This window comes from Pteropus alecto, unplaced genomic scaffold (assembly GCF_000325575.1).
Source record: "Pteropus alecto unplaced genomic scaffold, ASM32557v1 scaffold20, whole genome shotgun sequence".
Taxonomy (NCBI): domain Eukaryota; kingdom Metazoa; phylum Chordata; class Mammalia; order Chiroptera; family Pteropodidae; genus Pteropus; species Pteropus alecto.
This window is the reverse complement of record NW_006436298.1, coordinates 44,760,459-44,779,407: the sequence shown is the minus strand read 5'-3', so window position 1 is coordinate 44,779,407 and position 18,949 is coordinate 44,760,459. Positions and strand designations below refer to the sequence as shown.

The window sequence follows — 18,949 nt, the reverse complement described above, 5'->3', positions numbered from 1 at the left end:
CCTGCTACAAAAAACCGTCCCCTCTCTCTTGCTGAGGATAACATTTTATTGTCAGAATGTAGAAATGGTTTCTATGGGTAATTTATCTATTGCTATTTAGTTGCTATGCTATTTAGTCACTCTCAGAAAACTCATTATATGCAAAGAGCGCAAAAGGAGAAATTGGGCAAGAAGGGGTCCACCTCTCGGCCATACAAGACCGAGCAAGGCAGGGGCCTCCTCGAGCCCCGATTCTCTCATCAGCCAATGATGATACCTGCTCTGCCTATTTTATAAGACTGTTAAGGAAATTAAATGAGATAATGTCTGAGAATGTGCTCATGAAGAGCTGCATACCAACATTTTGAGAAGAACTCTGAATAATTTAAACTTCTTGGGACAAAGAGAGAACTAAGCGAAAATACAGATTGCCTTCATACTTCAATTATTCATTATATTTAAATATAAAACTTTAAAAAATACATATTCCACACTCAAAGATGCTGTAATCTAAATGGAAACAGAGATATACAAGCAATGTATACACACAGCTTCTGGGAAGAAACATTTTAAAAAAGAACCAGAGCCTTGGATTCAAACCCCAGCATCTGGATAAAAATAAGCAGAGGCCAAAATAACACCACCCCCAAAATTAAAGGCAATCAATACCTTTCTCTCTTATTACTCTTAATTCAAAATAGCCTGGTGAGAGAGAAAGAAAAATTATATTTCCTCCTGAAAGGCCTGCCCCAATTAAAATTCTGAATGTCTCTTACACCAAGAGCACTGGTTTATTGGCAGATTATTAAGCCCTGGACCAATGTCACTCTGTTAGACCTGCATTAAAAACGTGGTTTATGTGGTGCAGGGTCAGATCAGTAAAGAGCTGTTAGCAGATGACAGGTTTGATTACCGCTGGCTGCAGGCAAGACGTATGGATCCCTGAGGAACAGCAGCACCGGCTGGTGGGACAGTTTGCTGGAAAGGTCAAGAACAGGCATGTCAGCATCAAGGGACGACGGTAAACAGAAAACACTACAAACTAGCTTTGAGGGGATCAAACTGCTGTGCAGGGACGTCTCAAGGTTTATGCATCTAACGGTGTGGGTGAATAATAGCAAGCAGAGTTAGAGGGAACACGCCAGCACTTTGCTCATCTTCCCAACATTTCTTGGTAGAAGTTGAAGCAGATATACAATCTGTATAATAAATCATTGCTGAAAAGTGTTTTTTTTAAAATCTGGTGGTACTATTATTGATAAAATAGTATCCTTATTACTTGTATGAAACAATGTAGGGCTCCTATTCCTTCACTCCTAGATGTAACTGGTTCTTCTGTAACTTCCTATCAAATCTTTATAATCTTCAAATCAATTTCCTAACAAAGGTTTCCAAGAAAATCATGACACACTTATACCATGGTAATTAAACATTTAATAAAACCAATGTCCTATTTTTGATTTTTATAATTCCTGATAGGCTACTATTAGTTCTTACCTTGGCTCTTCAAATTCTGTCTCATCAAAAGATCTAAAAATTTTTTAAAAGGAAAAGAGAAAGACCATATAAGTTAAGTCAAATGTTTATGCCAACAACAACGACAAAAAGACCCAGTATTTTTAGCGCTCTGAATCAAGAGACAGTTTGAAAAGAGAGTTTTCACAGAGTCACAGCATGGCTGATGTTTCATTCTAAGGAATCTTAAGAGTACACTATTCTTGCATTTCAATTTTCCTGAACATCATTTAAAAATTGTATGGTTTTACCTTTGGGCTTATACAGTGGAGAAAAGATTTCACTCACTGTCATCCTCAACATCTCTTTAAAGCATACAACCATACGTGAATCCCACCTTCTCAGTAAGTGCACGCAAGCTGGAACAGGACACACTGACGACACATGTTGTTTAGTGAGCAGGGTGCATGATTCTTGTCCTGGGATGAGTGGAAAGTGAGGGAGTAAATACTGCCGGTGAGGGAGCTGTGACAGGTATTTGCAGCCTCTCACTCAGCAGACGCTGGGTTCAATACCACTTTGGGTGTGGTTAGCTTGAATGTTTTATTCTTAGTGTAGATCCTTCAGGCAGGTCTGGGGGCCCTCGAGAAAATGGATAAAACAATGTCCCTTCTCCCACCCTTGGATTTGCAGAAAGTCTGAGATGATTGATGTATTTCCTTGTAAATTTAGTCTGTTAAGGGCATTGCTGTCCACCTTCAGGGGTGAGCTCAACACAAGTCCGGTGCCCAGAGCTGGGTGAGTGGCTCGTTTCAGAGTTAATTCTTCAGAATAACTTTCCCGAATGCTGATGCTATCAAACGCCTGGTTCCTTAGTAGACAGGGATTAGGATGTGCAGATATGCATTTAGAAGTCCCTGAGGGAGAATTAGCAGGATGGTGGGCAAAGAGCTATGCTGGAAGGCCTCTGGGCTCTGCCAGCTACAAGTGAGAGACCTGGAGAAAGGCACTTAATTCCTGTGTCTCAGTTTGCTCAACTCCAAAATGAGAGGAGTTGGGTAAAATCATCTCTAAGGTCACTTATAAATTTAAAATTATATGAAATATATGTATGTGTCAAGGGGATACAGACCCTGCTCAAGTATGCACAAGTAAACATATTAGTCCTACATAAACAGGATATGTAGGTTCATAATTCCCATTATGTAACATTACTCCATGTAATAGCAGCATTTAAAAAGTCAATTCCTTAAGTCTAAACCTAAGGTACTGAGTATTGGTCATGAGGCCTTAGGAGGAATTCCTTTGACTACAAGCAGGGGACAAGTGAGTGTTGTCCCAAGCTAACACAATGGGTGTGGCCAGGCTGCCCCTTCTGGCACCACTGTGGGATATTTGTAAGGCCAGTTAAGTGATTGAAGAATAACATGAAATACAAGTCCAAAATGTGAATAACAATTCTCACCCACAACTCTCAGCCTTTGGTAAGGATGGCACGCGCCGCACGTTCAGGAAGTCAAGAAACAGTTTGGGAAGTTCTTCATTTTCTAAAATGACAGCCTGTGAAAGTAGAAAACAGAATTAGAAAATAAAGTTTGCTAGGCAATCAATCGAATGAACTGTTTCAAAAAGTCATAAGCATCCATCAAAGTTCTTACCAGCAGCATTCTTCACCACCAATATGAGGCATGGTCCCTGTTTCACCCACCAAGAACTCAGGCTGACACATAAGCTGTTCAGTGTCAGCAAATGCTCCACTTTCTCTATTCTTTTACCTATTCACCATTACGGAGCATCTCCTATTCAGCTGCTGACAAGGCGGCAAGACAGTGGGGTACCAAGTAGACATAGTGCCTGCCTTCCTGGAGATTCTAATCCAGAGTGAATATTTTAAAAATCTGGGGACATCAATAATACGGCTATTACATGGACACACCAAATTTTCCTTACCGAGTGATAAAGTAGTCTGAGTGTGTGTGTGTGTGTGTGTGTGTGTGTGTGTGTACAAGAGCCCACTACTATTGAGGAAATACATGTACTCATGGCTTTTTTAACTGGCAGATTTAGTCAAGATCCCTTTGTGTGTGTGTGTGTGTGTGTGTGTGTACACAAGAGCCCACTGCTATTGAGGAAATACATGCACTCATGGCTTTTTTAACTGGAAGATTTAGTCAAGATCCCTCAGCTATCACCTGTTTTGGCATTAGAATCAACTGACATTTATTGTTCTTTGGACGGCTCCACTTAAAGGGTCAGTAACAACTTTACCACTAAGTGTAAATCAGTGTATACACTGAAAAAAATCTATAGAGTTGTTCCATTTAGGGAGCTTTGCTAAAGAGCCAGCATAATGGCATAACCATGTCAGTTCTCAGATATCCAAATTATGTAATTTCAGGGAGAAATATAATGGAGAACTATAGAGTGCACTTTCATATATGTCTAATTTTAAGAGTCTGACAGAGTATGTGAACTGATTGAACAATTTATTTGCTGTTCTCTTATTTTAAAGACCATGGAAAATGCATCAAATAATAAAATTAATCCCTGAAATTAATATAACTATTTTCAAGGGTCATTTTTTTTTTGTAATTTACCATGGTTGCTCTCACCTCGCCACTCCCCCCGCCCCCGCCCTAAGCACATGTTGTTTAAAGAACAATGAGCATAATGATGCAATATCATTCACAGAGTTGATCAGGAACAGCTCTGCAAAGTGATGTATAAGGTACATAACAAATGACAATGAGGTCAAATTAGGTGTATCTTGTATATACACAATTCCATATAACGTATTGTTTTTAGGCATAATTTACATACTGAGATGCCCCATTTCTCACAGGGTTTTGGAATACTGTTACCCAGTTTGGAACATATAAATAGAGTGAGCGACTACACAGGTCATCAGTTCCAGCGGGCTGACCTCTGGACTACACTAGTGCTTAATCCTCCTGCTGTTCAGTCCCTGGAGAGGGGTCATCTGGACATCCAGCCCTGTCCAGGCTGTTACTTACTATTCCTCATACAGCCCACTGTACCCACTAAAGCTTAAGGAATAAAAAAGAGAAAAAAAAGTATTTGGGGTTATACTTTATTCATTAAACAAATATTTACTGAGCATCTATTATGTTAGGCACTGGAATATAACAGCGAATATTATGGGCCCAGTAGAGTGTGGGCTGGCAGAGAAAACTAGCAATAAACCAGTAAACAAACACATAACTTAAACTCGCCTTAGAATATAGATATGAAAGAGAAAAACTCTACCGCTCTCGAAATGTTTTCCTTTCCATCCATCTTCCCATCCACCTACCCATCTGCCCGCCCATCCGTCCATCCCCATCCATCCATCCATTCAACTGCCCATCCACTCTTCCATCTATCTAAAATGTTTACTCTTTTCTTGAATATAAAAGTAAAAAAATAAAAAATTCATAAAATAGAGAAAAAAGCCTCCTCTATCCAGAGGCATACTTTTGTTACTATTTCAGCTAATTTCCTTCAAATCATCTGACCCTTATCTAAATTTTTATCTACCTGAGGAAAGTTTCAGGGTGCTCAGAAGGTCATGACTTCAGTGCTCAGAACTCAAAAGTTCTAGAAATCATCATACATATGAAGCTCCAAGGAATTTCACCATAACACAAGTTGCAATGATTATATGTTGTTTGTAGATATCTGGTTAAGAAGATAATATAACACCTATTTGAATAATAAAGCTTAATGTTGTGACAAATGCAGAGCTGTTCACCCAAGCAATAGTTTCAATTATGTGTACAAGTGGTAGCTTTAAGATTAAAAAAATGGGGGGGGGGGTTACATTCTTATCTCCACCCCCACCTTTTAAAATAAATTAAATCAATAACAAGTGTGGGACACTTTTAATGACCTGAACTACTTAATTTCCAGGATCTTTAGACATGTCATCCATCACTGCAGTATGGAAGAAGACATCTCTTGAGTGTTCAGGGGGTTACTTTGGTTTTATTAATGCAAGATTTAGGGAATTTTAACAAGGTGAATTGTTTATTTGCCTTGACAGATTGGCTTACAATGCACTGGCTACATCTACAGCATGATCATTAATGACAAAAGACAGGCAAAAAGCTGTTTACACTGCAACACCAGGACAGGAATTAATCCTGCTCAGCCTCCCCAAACAGTATTCCAAACAGATGATCACATTGTTTTAGGTAACATAGACTGGCAAAAAAAGGAATATAGAAAACTCCAGAAATCTGTGAGCATTTTCGTTAAATGTTCACTGAATAGTCTCAAATAATCTTTTCCATAAAGCAATGATCTATATGGATTTCTGGATTTACAGCTATAAAGAAAGCAGCATTGGGGACTAGGTAAACGTTCAGTAATGTGGTAGTATTTCTGAAACTCTGCTAAGAAGGCTTGTAAGAAAATAATACTTAAGTCCAAACAGGAGAAAATAATTAATACTTAAGCCAGAGATAAGAGTACAATAGAGCAGAATTTACCTAATTTAATAATATGTACAAGTTAAATGACTGTCATGAATTCGTGTAGAGATGTGAAAGACAAATTAAATTAGTTCAATCAAATCTTTCGGCTCATAAACACATGATCTCATTCCATGGGAGACCCAACAGGGAAGTGGGGCCTCATGACTGTTTTCATTTACATCTTCAGTTTCTTAAAAGGCTTTTGGCTCAAGAAAAACCACTCCTTCTAGAAGCTGCACCCTGGGCCATCCCACATACTTGGGACCCCAGTCTGGTCTAAATTTTCCAACTTTATTCAAAAGATAAGCTCTTAATCTTAAAAAAATTATAAATTATATTTTTGAATATCAAATCATATTTCCTCATTGTTTTAGCATGCTTCTCTATTTTTGATTAATCTTCAATGGCTAGTCATTTTCATTCTTTAGAGGGGCAATATGCTATAGTAGGATGTATGTGGCTTCAGAGCAAAACCTGGCTTTGAAAATCTCTTTTGTCTACCCTAAATCTCTCCAAGATTCTCTGGCACACAATTAACATTCAATAAATGTTAATTTTGTTTCCTTTGAATCTTTTCGTGGTATCAATTCTCAACAACCTCTTTTATTGGTTTTGGAAGTTTGGATTATTGTCTATCTAGCAGAGCTTCTTAGCCCTCAATGATTCATGGATCCCTTTGAAAACTGGATGAAAGCTGAGAATCTTGCTTGCTGAAAAATATACATTCATATATAATTTTGCTGACAGTGGCAGGGGTTTCACAGGCCCCTGACAGCCCAGCCAGGGACATCCCCTTTTAGCTCCGATGTGGCAGTAATGCTGCTGGGCACACTTTTCATTTGGTTTGGAGCCTGAAGCACTGCTGAGCCCCTGCTGTATACCAGCTCCCCAAAGGATGCACTGACCTTCCTGTTTCCGTTTTCTACCTCTTTGTCAATTAGAACCCCACTGCACTGTGTGCTGCCTTGCTATTAGAATTCATTATTGCTTTCAGCTCTGAGCTGTGCTTGAAAATATTTGTCTGGCAGTGAGGCTACACTGGTGAAGGCTTCTTTCTTACAGACCAAAATCTACTGCTGCACTGAATTTAGAAAGTAGTCCATATTTATGGCTTCTGTGTCTTCTCTATGTAACTCTAGAATTCAACAATCTGTGGTGTTGAGGGTTCCCAAAGTTAGCAAAACATGAAGAAAAATATGATTTAAACTCTTTTACTGCTGGGTCAGAGTGCAGCTGACGAGGCACTAATATGCTATACCTGTTAGGAAAGGGGCATTTTGAACTGCTAGGCAGCGATGGGTCCCAGGCCCAGTGCTACATAATTGATTAACCTAGGTTATTAATTAATGACTACCTAAGTTATTAATTATTAATTATTACTTAGGTAGTTATTAATGAATAACTCCGATGGTAGAGTTCTGAGACTCGATGCGAGCTGGGTCGCATGGCTAGGAAACTCATTTAAGTAGTAAAACATCAGAATTCAAAATGAATGTGACAGTCGGAGAAAAAGTTGGAAATACATCCCATTTAATTAAAATTTACAGGTATAAGTACTGAGTCAAATATCCTATGAAGCAGAATTAATTATCCTGTTGCAAAATGGAGAGTAGCTGCTTCTGTACCAGAGCTGCTGATCTTCAAGTGGTGGGTCAGCAAGAAGTGCTGCTTCCACGAGGTGGAGAATGAGCGGGGTGATCCTCTCACTCTGCTCAATGCAACCTTATCATCTTTCACAAGAAGAGGTCACCAAGTAGTGTGTACTAATCAGGGAAGGAAGCAGGGGAAGGCCAAGGAGATACGTGGTCTTTAAGTGAACTAACTGTTCTGTTAAGGAGGAAGGTGATTTTCAAAGCTGCTGGAACAAGAAGAAAGTACTATCCAAACCAGCAGAGGGTTCTACTTCTCATTGAAACCTGTGCAATAAAACTAGCAAAAGAGGCACAAATACGAGGAGAGTAGGCATCAGGAGAGATTATCTAAATATCTTGGAGTCTGAATATTTTTAGTTGCACACTAGAGATGTTAAGAATTAACCAAAAAAAAAAAATGCACTAAAGAAATTTCTGTCCAATTTATCACTTAGGAAATATGTACACCAAAAAATCAGGTTATTACTAAGATGTACATAGGAAACAGGGTTAAATCAAAGAACTGAAACAAATGTGCAATATATTATGGAACAGACGTTGCTACTATTATATCCAACTCTGAAACATTAAAACTGGGCAATTGAGTGTACCTTGTAAGAAGCAAAATAAAATAATTATTCTTCTTTACACAATGTTACTCACTTTCAGAAGAATAAATTACTTCCTTTAAAAAAGACAAGATATTCCTTCAGAAATATCACTCTAGCATAAGAATGGAAAAAAAATCCCACGCTCCACGAAAACATTTACAAAAAATTGCCAGAATGGGGCAGGAAAACAACAGCATTGCTACCAGCATCCCTTGCAAGCTCAATGTTTACTCCAGGAGAAATGTCTTTTTCATTGAAAAGGTGCAATTATCATCATGTAACACAAATCACAAAATCCCGCTTTTTCTATCTTATCAGCTTTATAAAATCATGTTCCCAAAGGATACCATTGATTAGTTGCACATGTTCTTTCTGTGACATCCCAAATACTTAATTGTCAGTTATCTTTTCTTCTTCGGCAAGTAAAATGCAGTCACAAAATTACAGAGGGACTTGTTCTGCCTTAACCTTCACTAGATGCCATCATGCAGTGGAAAACACTGGTAAAATATCACAGGATAACGTTGTCCGACAAGGGAGACATATAAACACTGTAATGATTTCCCACGAGTTTCCATTTTAGAAAATTGTCACTAAGGCGAACATACTCGGTGACACATCTCCACTGAGGACATGAGGAAATCGAACGCTGGCATTCTAGTTAGGTCCAAGCCTACCCGGCAGCCAATTATAACAGGAACGTAACATCTTGTTGAAAACTTAGACAAGACCACTTCTCTAACCTTCCAAGATTGCTGCACAAAGCTGCATTGTTTTCACTGATTTGATCCTTTTATTCTCTTCAAAACATTTTTTAGAATCTCTCGACTCTTTCCATTGTCTATCAAGGTTTGCTATAAACTGCGGGGAACCTCTCTGTCACAAAAGCCAAGGTACTGAACTAAGCTGGGGGGGTTCCAAGAGTCCCGATAGCCCTTTTCCTATTTCACCTAGTTTGGTTTGAAATGTCCCATTGTTGAGGTGACAAAGTTCATGACAGTTTTTCCTCTCCTCACCAGAAAAGATGCTTCATAACATACCTACTTCAGAGGTACAGCAAAGAACAAGGAGGGAGAAAAATCAATACCTCCTTACTGCAGTAAGTGGGCTACAGTGTCACAGTCCTCTGGGACTGAAACCTAGCGCAAAGAAGCTTTGCAGTCCAGTCCTCAGTCTTCCACTTACCCAACTCCACAGCACTCGCTCACAATTTCACAAAATGAACCACAGCAAGGTTATCGAAGGAATGCTTTTTAAAAGCCAGCCAGTAAACAGATCCAAGAAGTCTCATGACCTCCTAAAAAATAAAAATCGGATGTGCTTCTGAAGAACCCACTGTACCATGCACCCTTCCTTTTGTATGTGACACCACTCCCAAGATGCATCTACTCTGTATCTGGAACAAAACTGCACTATTCATAGAATTCAAACAGACATCTGCTGTGGTTTCACAGGCCTTTATAAACCACCTTGCAAGAAATTTGACGTCCTGCACTAAAAGCTGAATGTGGAGGGCCTATTTAAAATGGTAAAGAATCAGTAAAAAGAAATTCTATAATTTGGTTTCAGAAGGATTTGAAACAAGAAATACCATTTCTGATAATATGGCTAGAGATAAAACTGACCACGGAACAATAGAAACTGGAATGCCAATCACCTTATAAACTATTTAAATACCAAAATTCATGTTCTAGAATATTTATTCATACAAAAATATTTACTTTACACAACTAAGTACAACCTCTGGCACAACAGTTAGCCAAACAAACATGGTCCTGTGTTCCCAGGACTTATAGTCTAGTGGAGAAGATAGATGGTATTTAAATAATCACGGTAATGAATGTGAAAATTACAAATGGAAACAAGCACCTCAAAGGGAAGTAGCTAGTTGTTTTAAGAGTCAGGAACAAAGCACCCTTATTAATCTGTGGGGTGAAAGAAAGCTTCCCTGGGAAGGTGACTCTAGAGATGAATGAGTGAATAGGGTAAAGGAGGTGGGATATTTCAGATGCAAAGCACAGCATGTTCAAAGGCTGGTAGAAGGTGGAAGCATGGTCTTAGGAAGACAGAAAGGCAGCCAGTGTGCCTGTGCCTGAGAGAATAACGAAGTTGAGCATTAAAGTAGGAGAACCTGAAGTGGACAGATTGGGCGGGGCTTCTGGGTCACGTGAAGGATTTTGCTTTTCTCCTCAGTGGATCTGGAGGCCATTGAGCGGTGGGTGGTAAGTGGGGTATGTAGGTACACGTGATATGACCTGATTTATATTTTGATGATGACTGGAATATAGCAGTGTTCCTCAGACCCAGTGACCACACATTAAATCCTCTTTTTTGGCTCTCTCCAAACTGCTTCTTAAATCAAGCCACGGATTTGACTGTATTTTCGTTTGAAATGACTGTATTTTCATTGAAATGACTGTATTTTCATTTCCTATTTAGTTCCTTTTTAAAAATGCCTGGTCTGTTTTTCTTAGATCCTCGATCACTTCTTACACCTTCAAGTATTGTAGACATTTTTATTTTTGGTTTCCATTAAATTACCCTTTTACTTGAAGTTCTTGAAATTCTTGAAATTTAATCCCACTGTTCTGTGCCTGTTGACTCTCAGTTACAGCTGTTGTTACCTTCTGTGTTTTGTAGTTTTAGTTCATGAGCTCATCTTCAGCAGTGCTTTATCTGTGGGATAAGCCAGGCCAGGTTCAAGGAATGTCCTCCCTGAGTGGTTTTGCTTCTATTCCTAGGAAGCAGGTCCCTGACAGGGGTATAATTAGCATTGAGCCAACAACTGCATTAACTTTTTGGATTGGAGGTTATGAGACCATGCAGATACTGAAAATATAAACCATAAACTCTCACAAAACATGGCTGAGAGGCATTAGGAAAACTTCTGACCAAGATCAGTGTATTTTTCATAGGCCAGTGGTCTCCAAAGTGGGTTACAGATATTAAATCTGTAGTTAAGCAAGATCATTGTGATTCAGGAAAACAAATATTAGAATTTCTATATATTTTAGATTAAAAAAAAAAATACATCTTTTCCAATTTTTAATGTATGGATTTATAGTAGGGTATGTTTATAGCTTATTAAATATGCATATATTGGAGCATTATATGCTAACTCTTTAAAAAAAAATTTTTTTTTTATAGTCCCAGGCCAGTAGACTATGCCTCTGACTATAGTGCAAGAAAACGTTTATAATAGCCAGTAAGGCCCAATCTATCCAAACAGCGCTATTGAAATAATCTACCTTAGTTTATCCTTTTACTGAAGATGTAGCTCTATTTATTGGAAATGCTCACCTCATCTCTTTTCAACTGGCCAATGCCTACTTATCCTTCAAGTCTCAGATCAAGGGTTATCTCTCTCAGGAAATTTTTCCTAACCTCTCAGGTTGAGCTAAGTTATTTATTTTTATTTTTATTTTTTGGTGAAATTACAGAATCATTTTATGTGATGTGATGATTAATACTGGATTGAGTTATATGAACTTTCACCAATTTCATGTGGTTTATAACAACTATATTTACTTAAAGCCTACTCTGTGCCAGGTTCTTTATCTTATTTAATTTTCACAATAGTGTGAGACACTATCATTATCCAAATTCTATAGATGAGGAATTTGGGGCTCAGAAAGGCTAAATCACTTGTGCAAGGTTTCTTAGAGTGTAAAGGGTCAGTCATGATCAGAACCCAGGTGTCGCTAGTTCCAAAACTACTGATCAATTGATGTATCAATTCACTGCACCCCTCATTCATCCCACAAATACTTACTGACAATTACTGTGTGTACAATAGCACTGTGCTACATAGTTTAGTTTTGTTTCTTACTAAATTTTATTGGAATCCTTTATTTTTCTCCATATATTTTTCTAGTGTATTTATAAATTTATCGCATAGATAAATTTAAAGGATTTTAACCAATTCGTCTCATTGGTAAAATTAAGGGATCTCAACTAATTCTAACAAGTATATAAAGACTCTCAGAAGAAGAAAGTCAACAAATTGCATTAATCTCTATCTTATATTTAAAAACAAACAACAACTATAACTTCAAAATGAAAGCAAAAACAAGAGTAAAATCTGAAAGAGTCTAGCCTTATAATATTTCATAACCTATCTGGCAATTTCTGACCAATTCTTTTTTGAATAGGTAAAATAATTTAAAGTCACATTTTATATACTTTTGATCCATTTAAAATGACCTAACTGTATGTTGAATAATGGTATGACTCCATTACATATTATGGATAGCACCAGAATTCTTCTTGATCTAATAGAAGAAAAAGAAATTCTAAAAGCAATTATAAACCAGCTGCTTACCTGTAAATCAAAACTAAGACCAGAGGACTAAGATATTTGAATAAAACTGCATTACAAAGCAAACCAAAACTGACTTAGTAATTCAAATAATAAGGTAAAACACTAAATTAAATACAAATTATAAAATATGCTTATGGAAGTGTGTCTTATTACCTCCTTGAAAGAAGAAATAGTAATCAGAACTAGGCTTGTAAGACATTGCCTGGAAAAAGACTCATGAGACTAGTTTTCAAAGAAAGATTTATAATTAGCATAGGCTATGCATGTTGATGAACTGATATTTTTAAAGGGTTTAAAGTGCTGGAAAACAACTTGCTCTCTCAAGTCTCTTAAATGTTCCCCCAGCTACCTACTTCCCTTCTCTGATTCATTTAGCATTCTCTTTCTTTACACACTGTACACTTGACCCAGCTCCAGCACGGGTGGGTTTCATGTGGTATAGTTTAGGTCGATTAGGCCTTCCTAGGTACACACATTCTTATTGCACTATAGTTAAGACACAGTGTACTGAGCAAATACCATTTTTTTTTTAATGAAGACTTTCGACACCATTTTATATTTGTCCAGCTACAAGCACTGCATCGAGTGTTCTCTTTAAATGCTACAGTTATGCAATTAATGTTTTACATGAATTTAAAAATTCTGGATGAGCAAAGCTCATAGTTCACAGTGCTCAGGGGGAACACTTAGTGGGAAATGGCTAGAGTGAGATAGAGACTTATTTCGAGATGCAGAAGCAAGCCCTTATAGAGATGATAACAAAGAATGAAAAGTGGCCCTTGCAGAGATGGTTCATAGATCTAAAGTTAAAAACAAATCTGTGTAGAAAATAATAAAGAAGGTGGAGGGGTAGGCCCTTGACCTCTTGGCTGCAACAAAAAATGCAGTCAATGAAACTGTTCACATAAAACACACAGGTGGGTCAGTAATAGTCCAAAGGGACTACATCAAGGAAGATGAAACACAAGAGCAAGAAAGATGGGAAAGCAGGCCAATCTGCACATGGCTGCTAATCACAAAGCAGTAAGTCACAGTAGGAATCATATCTCCTTTAGCCTTTCTCCCAAATCTAACACCTAAATAAATTCTTCTATATCTTGAAGGTAAATTATAGATGTTTCCTCAGGGGTTTACACTCAACAAAGAAGAAAGACCCTTTCCTGGGGGTTTAACAGATGACACAGCCTTTTTCCGATAGACATCCATGAATCCTGGGAAGGCAGGAATAGAACGATTGCATGTAAAGTTACTCTACACTTAAGAATACTCTGCCTGCCTTCTGCCACTGGAGGCTATGGCACAGTCAGCTGCCTACCCAAGATCCCTTCTTGCCTTCTTCTTTATTAATGAAACAGCAACTGGCAGGAGGTGGGGGGGGGCAAGTTGCCAAGCTAAAAAAAAAAGCAAACAATGATAACAAAAAGCAATGACAGTAACAAAGCCTCCCCCCAAATTTCCCAGATTCTCTTACCATGTGACACAGATCTGGCCACTAAGATGTCAGTGGAAGTCATGGGGTGAGAAAGATCCAAAAAGCTCCCTAACAGTGAACAGTCAGGCTCTGTTGGCCCTCATCTTTTGCCCATCTCTCTACCCCTTTCCTCCTTCTTCTTGCCTGGAAGCTGACCACGCTCTCCGGGCTCAGTTGCCATCTTGTGAACATGAAGGAAGGGACAAATGAATCAAAGAGATACAATTCCTGATAAACTTGATCCACTAAACCAAAACCTACTATTACTTATCACTGGTAACATTTAAGGAAATAATATGCTTGAGAAAGATAAATTCCAGTCTTAAGTCCTTTTACTTGGGCTTTATCTGTGGTAGAACACAACTTCCTACAAGATACAGACATCTTGCTTCTGCAGATTGTATAGTCTTGTTTTTGGCCCATGAATTGGGTAGAATACTTAAAATAGAGAGGGAGGGGGGGACGGCGGGAGAGAGAGAGAGAGAGGAGAAAAAAGAAAACAACTCTGCTATTCTACCTTTACTATTTTAGTGCTGGGTAGAATATTTTTAAAGGAAAGAAAGGAAGGAAGGAGGGAGAGAAAGAAAGAATGGAAGAAAAAACAACCAATCCTGATACTCTGTTTCTAACTTACTAGTTTAAAAAAGTCCATAAGATAAAGAATACCCTATAAAAATGAAAAAGCAATTAGGTTCACACATACATTGCAGTGTCTATAAAAAGCAAGAAAAGGACCAATACATGAAAAACTTATCTGCCTAACAGAGCAGGTGCCAAAAACACATATTACAGAACAGTAAAGAAATCAAGCATATAGGTAATGAGATGAGATTAAACAAAGAAAAAAGTAAGCTGATTATCTAAAAAAATATCCTACCAAATTGGGTCTATTAAACAAATAATAGAGAGTACCCTATGGAAATGGAAAGTGTTTCATTAAACTTATTTTTACAAAAGATTGTCTAAATCACCGTAGAATGAGCCACAGGGAATAACTGAGCACTGGCTGGTGGAAGAAAATACAATTCTGCTTTAACAGGTCCTTACAATCACAAACTTTATGATCTTTTAACAACTTTCTATTAAGAGCAATTAAAGGGAGACAGCAAGACTTATACTCATACACTGCCAAGGTAAAATGACTATATACATCTTTAAGCAGAAGATTTATATCTTGAAGATCTTAGCTAAGTTTGAGAAACAGTATAACTAATCCTCCCCTCCAAATGAATGAATGAATGAATGAATGAATGAATGAATAAATAAATAAATAAATAAATGAAAATAATTAGAAAGAAAGAAGAAAAAAAAGAAACGAAGAAAGAAAGAAAAGAAAAGAAAAAAGAAAACCTGGAAGACGTGCCTCTGGTGTCCAAAGACAACATACTTGGATTCGTTTCTGATACCTGCCCATGCCTGTCCCCGGTACACAGGCTGTTGAGGAACTAGACATCACTGGTGCCGGGCGGAGGTACAGGGGAAACAAAGGTATGACAAATGCACAGCAACCTGGACACCTTGTCGGGCCAATACACTACCCACACTAGTTGACCAGGCCAACCATTCCAGGTGGTGGCCTATCCACCCACCCTCACACCCCCTCCCCGGCCCCCCGGCCTGTCCTAACTGTGCCCTGGAAAGGAGCCATGGAGGTACCCGGGAGCAGCTGACAGGTGTGCTCCTATCTTGTGTCAACGATCTTTTCTGTGTATATTTTCCCAAGGTTCAGCTGTCGTGACCACCTGGGGGCAGCCAATGGTCAATCAAGTGAAAACTACTCCTATTATCCTATACTTACCAAGAAGTGATAGGTGGTTTCAGTTTACAAGAGCTATATGTGATTTCGAACATTTATTTATTTAAATTACTTAAAATTATTCTTAGGCAAGTGTCTTAGGTCCTCTGTGCTTCGATAGGGTCAATAATGGAACCTACCTCAGAGGTTGCAGTCATGTTGAAAGAAGACTCATGTCTATAAAGAAGCTACTACTGTGCCTGGTATACTGTAAGCACCTAATAAATATTATTATTATTATTAAATTAATATAGGTAAATATATACACGTAGACACTTAGAGCATAGCTTATAATGTACTTTAAAAGGCATTATTATTATTGGTAGTGGTAGTAGTAGTAGTAGTAGTAGTAGTAGTAGTAGTAGTAGTAGAACATGAACAAAAATAACCCATTACAGAAGCTGAATAATTTAACTGGCTTAAAGAAAGGAAAAATTTATTATGTGGTTTTACTTGTGTCATTATTAACGTTTTAAAAAAAAGATTGTGCTTTGTATATCCAACTATGTTGTAGCTTCCTATCCTCTTAATGCATGTACTAATGCATAAACACAGGCAAAAGTATTTGTTCCATGGAATTTATACACAAAACTCACTTAGTTAGATCTTCAAAGCAGCATCTCCGTGAGCCAGTAAGGTCAGACATGATGGCGCTCTGCTGTACAGAGCCTTTCTTTGCAATGGTGTTGCCTCTCTATTATCAGTGAAACCTCCAATCCATTGGTCTAAAACTTCCTTGCTTCTTTCAGCTCCTTTGACTTCTCTCCCTTCCTTTTCCGGTTCCCTGAATCCTTATAATCGGTTCCCCGAAATGCCTCCAACCCCATCAGCCTTCCTCCCTCCGTTGTACTCAGGACCCCCCACTTCTGGTTGAATTCTAACATCTCTTACCCATGCTCAAACCAAGCTACTAAACACTGTGAAAACACCACATAATACAAACAAACTGGTATCACTTTAAATTGAAGCTCTTATCCACAAAATATTGTCTTGCTATGTTCTTCTAGAGTGGTGGTTTTCAGACTTTAACCAGCATCAGAATCACCTGCAGGACTTGTTACTTAACAACACAGAATGCTGGGTCCCATCTCCATTTCTGATCCAGGTAGGTCTCATGTTGGGCCTCAGAATCTACATTTCAAAGAAGTTACCCAGATCCCAGGTGATGCTGATGCTGCTCTTCCAGATACCACACCTTGACCACCTTACCCATTTCAAACCTTCTCTTCTCTCTTTGACTCTCCCTTACCCTTTTTCTCCACCCTCCCTCTCAGCTAAATCACTCTTCTTACTTCAGTGGAATACAGAAATCTCCCGGCTTGATGTCCCTCAACTTCACCCCGCCCCCTTCAGTATCAACCTCTCTTCCTTCCTCTGCTATAGTGGAAGAGGCGCCCCTCCTATCATAGGCCAATTCTTCTAGCTATGTTCTGACTCTCAGCTCCCTCTCTTGACTTTCTCAAATATTTCTTTCTTTCTTTGTAGTCCTTCTCTCTTCTGCCTATTTACTATCTAATTCTATCCATCCATCCATCCTTCTATCATCTTTGCTGAATTATTTCTATCAGCATATAAACATGCTCTAGTATCGCATTTTAAAACAGAAAAAAAAAATCCCTCAGAAGATCCAGCTTATTGTGCACTTTGTTTCACGGCAAAAGCTCTCTAGAGTGTTCTACAGATGCTGTTTCCCTTGCTTATTGCCAGTTCATCCAAAACCCTCCACGAACTGGTTTTGGCTTCCAGCATCATTCTCAGCTTGTTAAGATCACACATTGCTTCTGTGTGGCTAAATTCAATGGCCAATTTTGTCCTCACCTTTCACAACTTCTGAGCAGCCAGTACTCAATCAGATAATTATTCTCTCACTTCCTGAAATACTCTTCCATTTCTACAACTCTTCTGTTTTTGTTTTTGTTTGTTTGTTTTTTCTCTGATCTCATTTTCACTCTCTTTTGTTGCTTCTTCTTCTTCCACTTGACTTCAAAATGTTCAGCTTTTTCAAGGCTTGGCCAGTAGCCTCTTCTCTTCCCATACTCTCTCCTTAGTTGAGTCTACCAATTGCCATGGTTTTTAAGACCTTTATACTGATGAGGCACAAATTCACATCTCCAGACTCTCTTCTGAAACTAAATACCTTTCTTCTGAAACTAAATACCTTTCTAACATCTCTACTTGAATTTCTTACAGACATTTTCAATTCAAAATGTCCAAAGCAGAACCTGGTGCTTTTTATTTTTTGTTTTTTCAAAAATCAACATCCACCCCGCGCCCCCAGCCAAACTGCCACCATCTCCTCCATCACCTTCCTCATCTCAGCAAAGAGCACCATCCACACAGGTGCCAAAGCTAAAAGTTTCCTTCCTCTCACCTTCCACATCCAGCCTATCAGCAACAGCCTCTCCGAATTACTCATAAAGCTGCAGCCACCACGGTCTTCAGAGACACAAAGGTGCCTAGGCTGCTTCTTCCATTCGCGGCCTCTGCATGTGCTATTTCCTTGGCCTTCTTCTCATGCTCGATGTGGTTAACCTTCCTCAGTTTTAGGTCTCAGCCTAAACGTCAGAGGTGTCATCCCTGACCACCCAGACTCTCACTCCTCGATTTCTTTGTCGCTCCCTTATTTGTTTCCATTATAGCTCCCTGAATTATTTCCTTTATATGTTTACTTGGTTTTTGTCCAGTCAACTCCAGCTCCAAGAGGGCAGGACTGGGGCTGCCTCATTCACCCTTTACCTCTGCATCCAAGACAGGGCTTTGAATGCTTGAGGTTACTTCAGAAGGAGAATCAGGACTAGCAAAGGTAAATACTGAGAAGGCGAAATTTTGGCTTAATATAAAGAGAAACTTTATAACTGAAGTCTCCCATGGAATGTTATGCTTTGGGAGGTAACAAGTACCAAAAGCAGCTGGAGGCCAAGTTGCCACAGAATGTTGTGGCAAGATTTATAGACAGGTAGGAAATTAAGCAAGACATTTGCTAATAAAAATAATATCTAATGTCTACATAATATTTTATCTAATAATATCTAATATCTATATAATATTTTACGGCTTGCTAAGTGGCTCCATGTACACTGGGTCACTTAATCCTCACAACTATCTGAGGTCAATAAAATCAAGAGTATTTTTCTGGGTTGAGGAAATTAATTCTGAGATGTTAAATGACACGCTCCCCTTCTCAGTAACACCAAGTCCAGATCCTCCAAGG

The 18,949-nt window shown here is 38.5% G+C and overlaps 1 protein-coding gene across 1 annotated transcript in view; it reads right to left on the bottom strand.

Annotated features, from left to right (window-relative positions):
- The window catches only part of SNX24 (sorting nexin 24), a 70,300-nt gene that overhangs the window by 5,674 nt on the left and 45,677 nt on the right, over positions 1–18,949 (bottom strand). The window contains exons 4-6 of the mRNA XM_015590303.2: positions 2,900–2,994; positions 1,477–1,509; positions 893–957 (exon numbers count right to left, since the gene is read on the bottom strand). Coding sequence (XP_015445789.1) covers positions 893–957; positions 1,477–1,509; positions 2,900–2,994 — 193 coding nt within the window. The remainder of the gene's footprint in view (positions 1–892; positions 958–1,476; positions 1,510–2,899; positions 2,995–18,949) is intronic.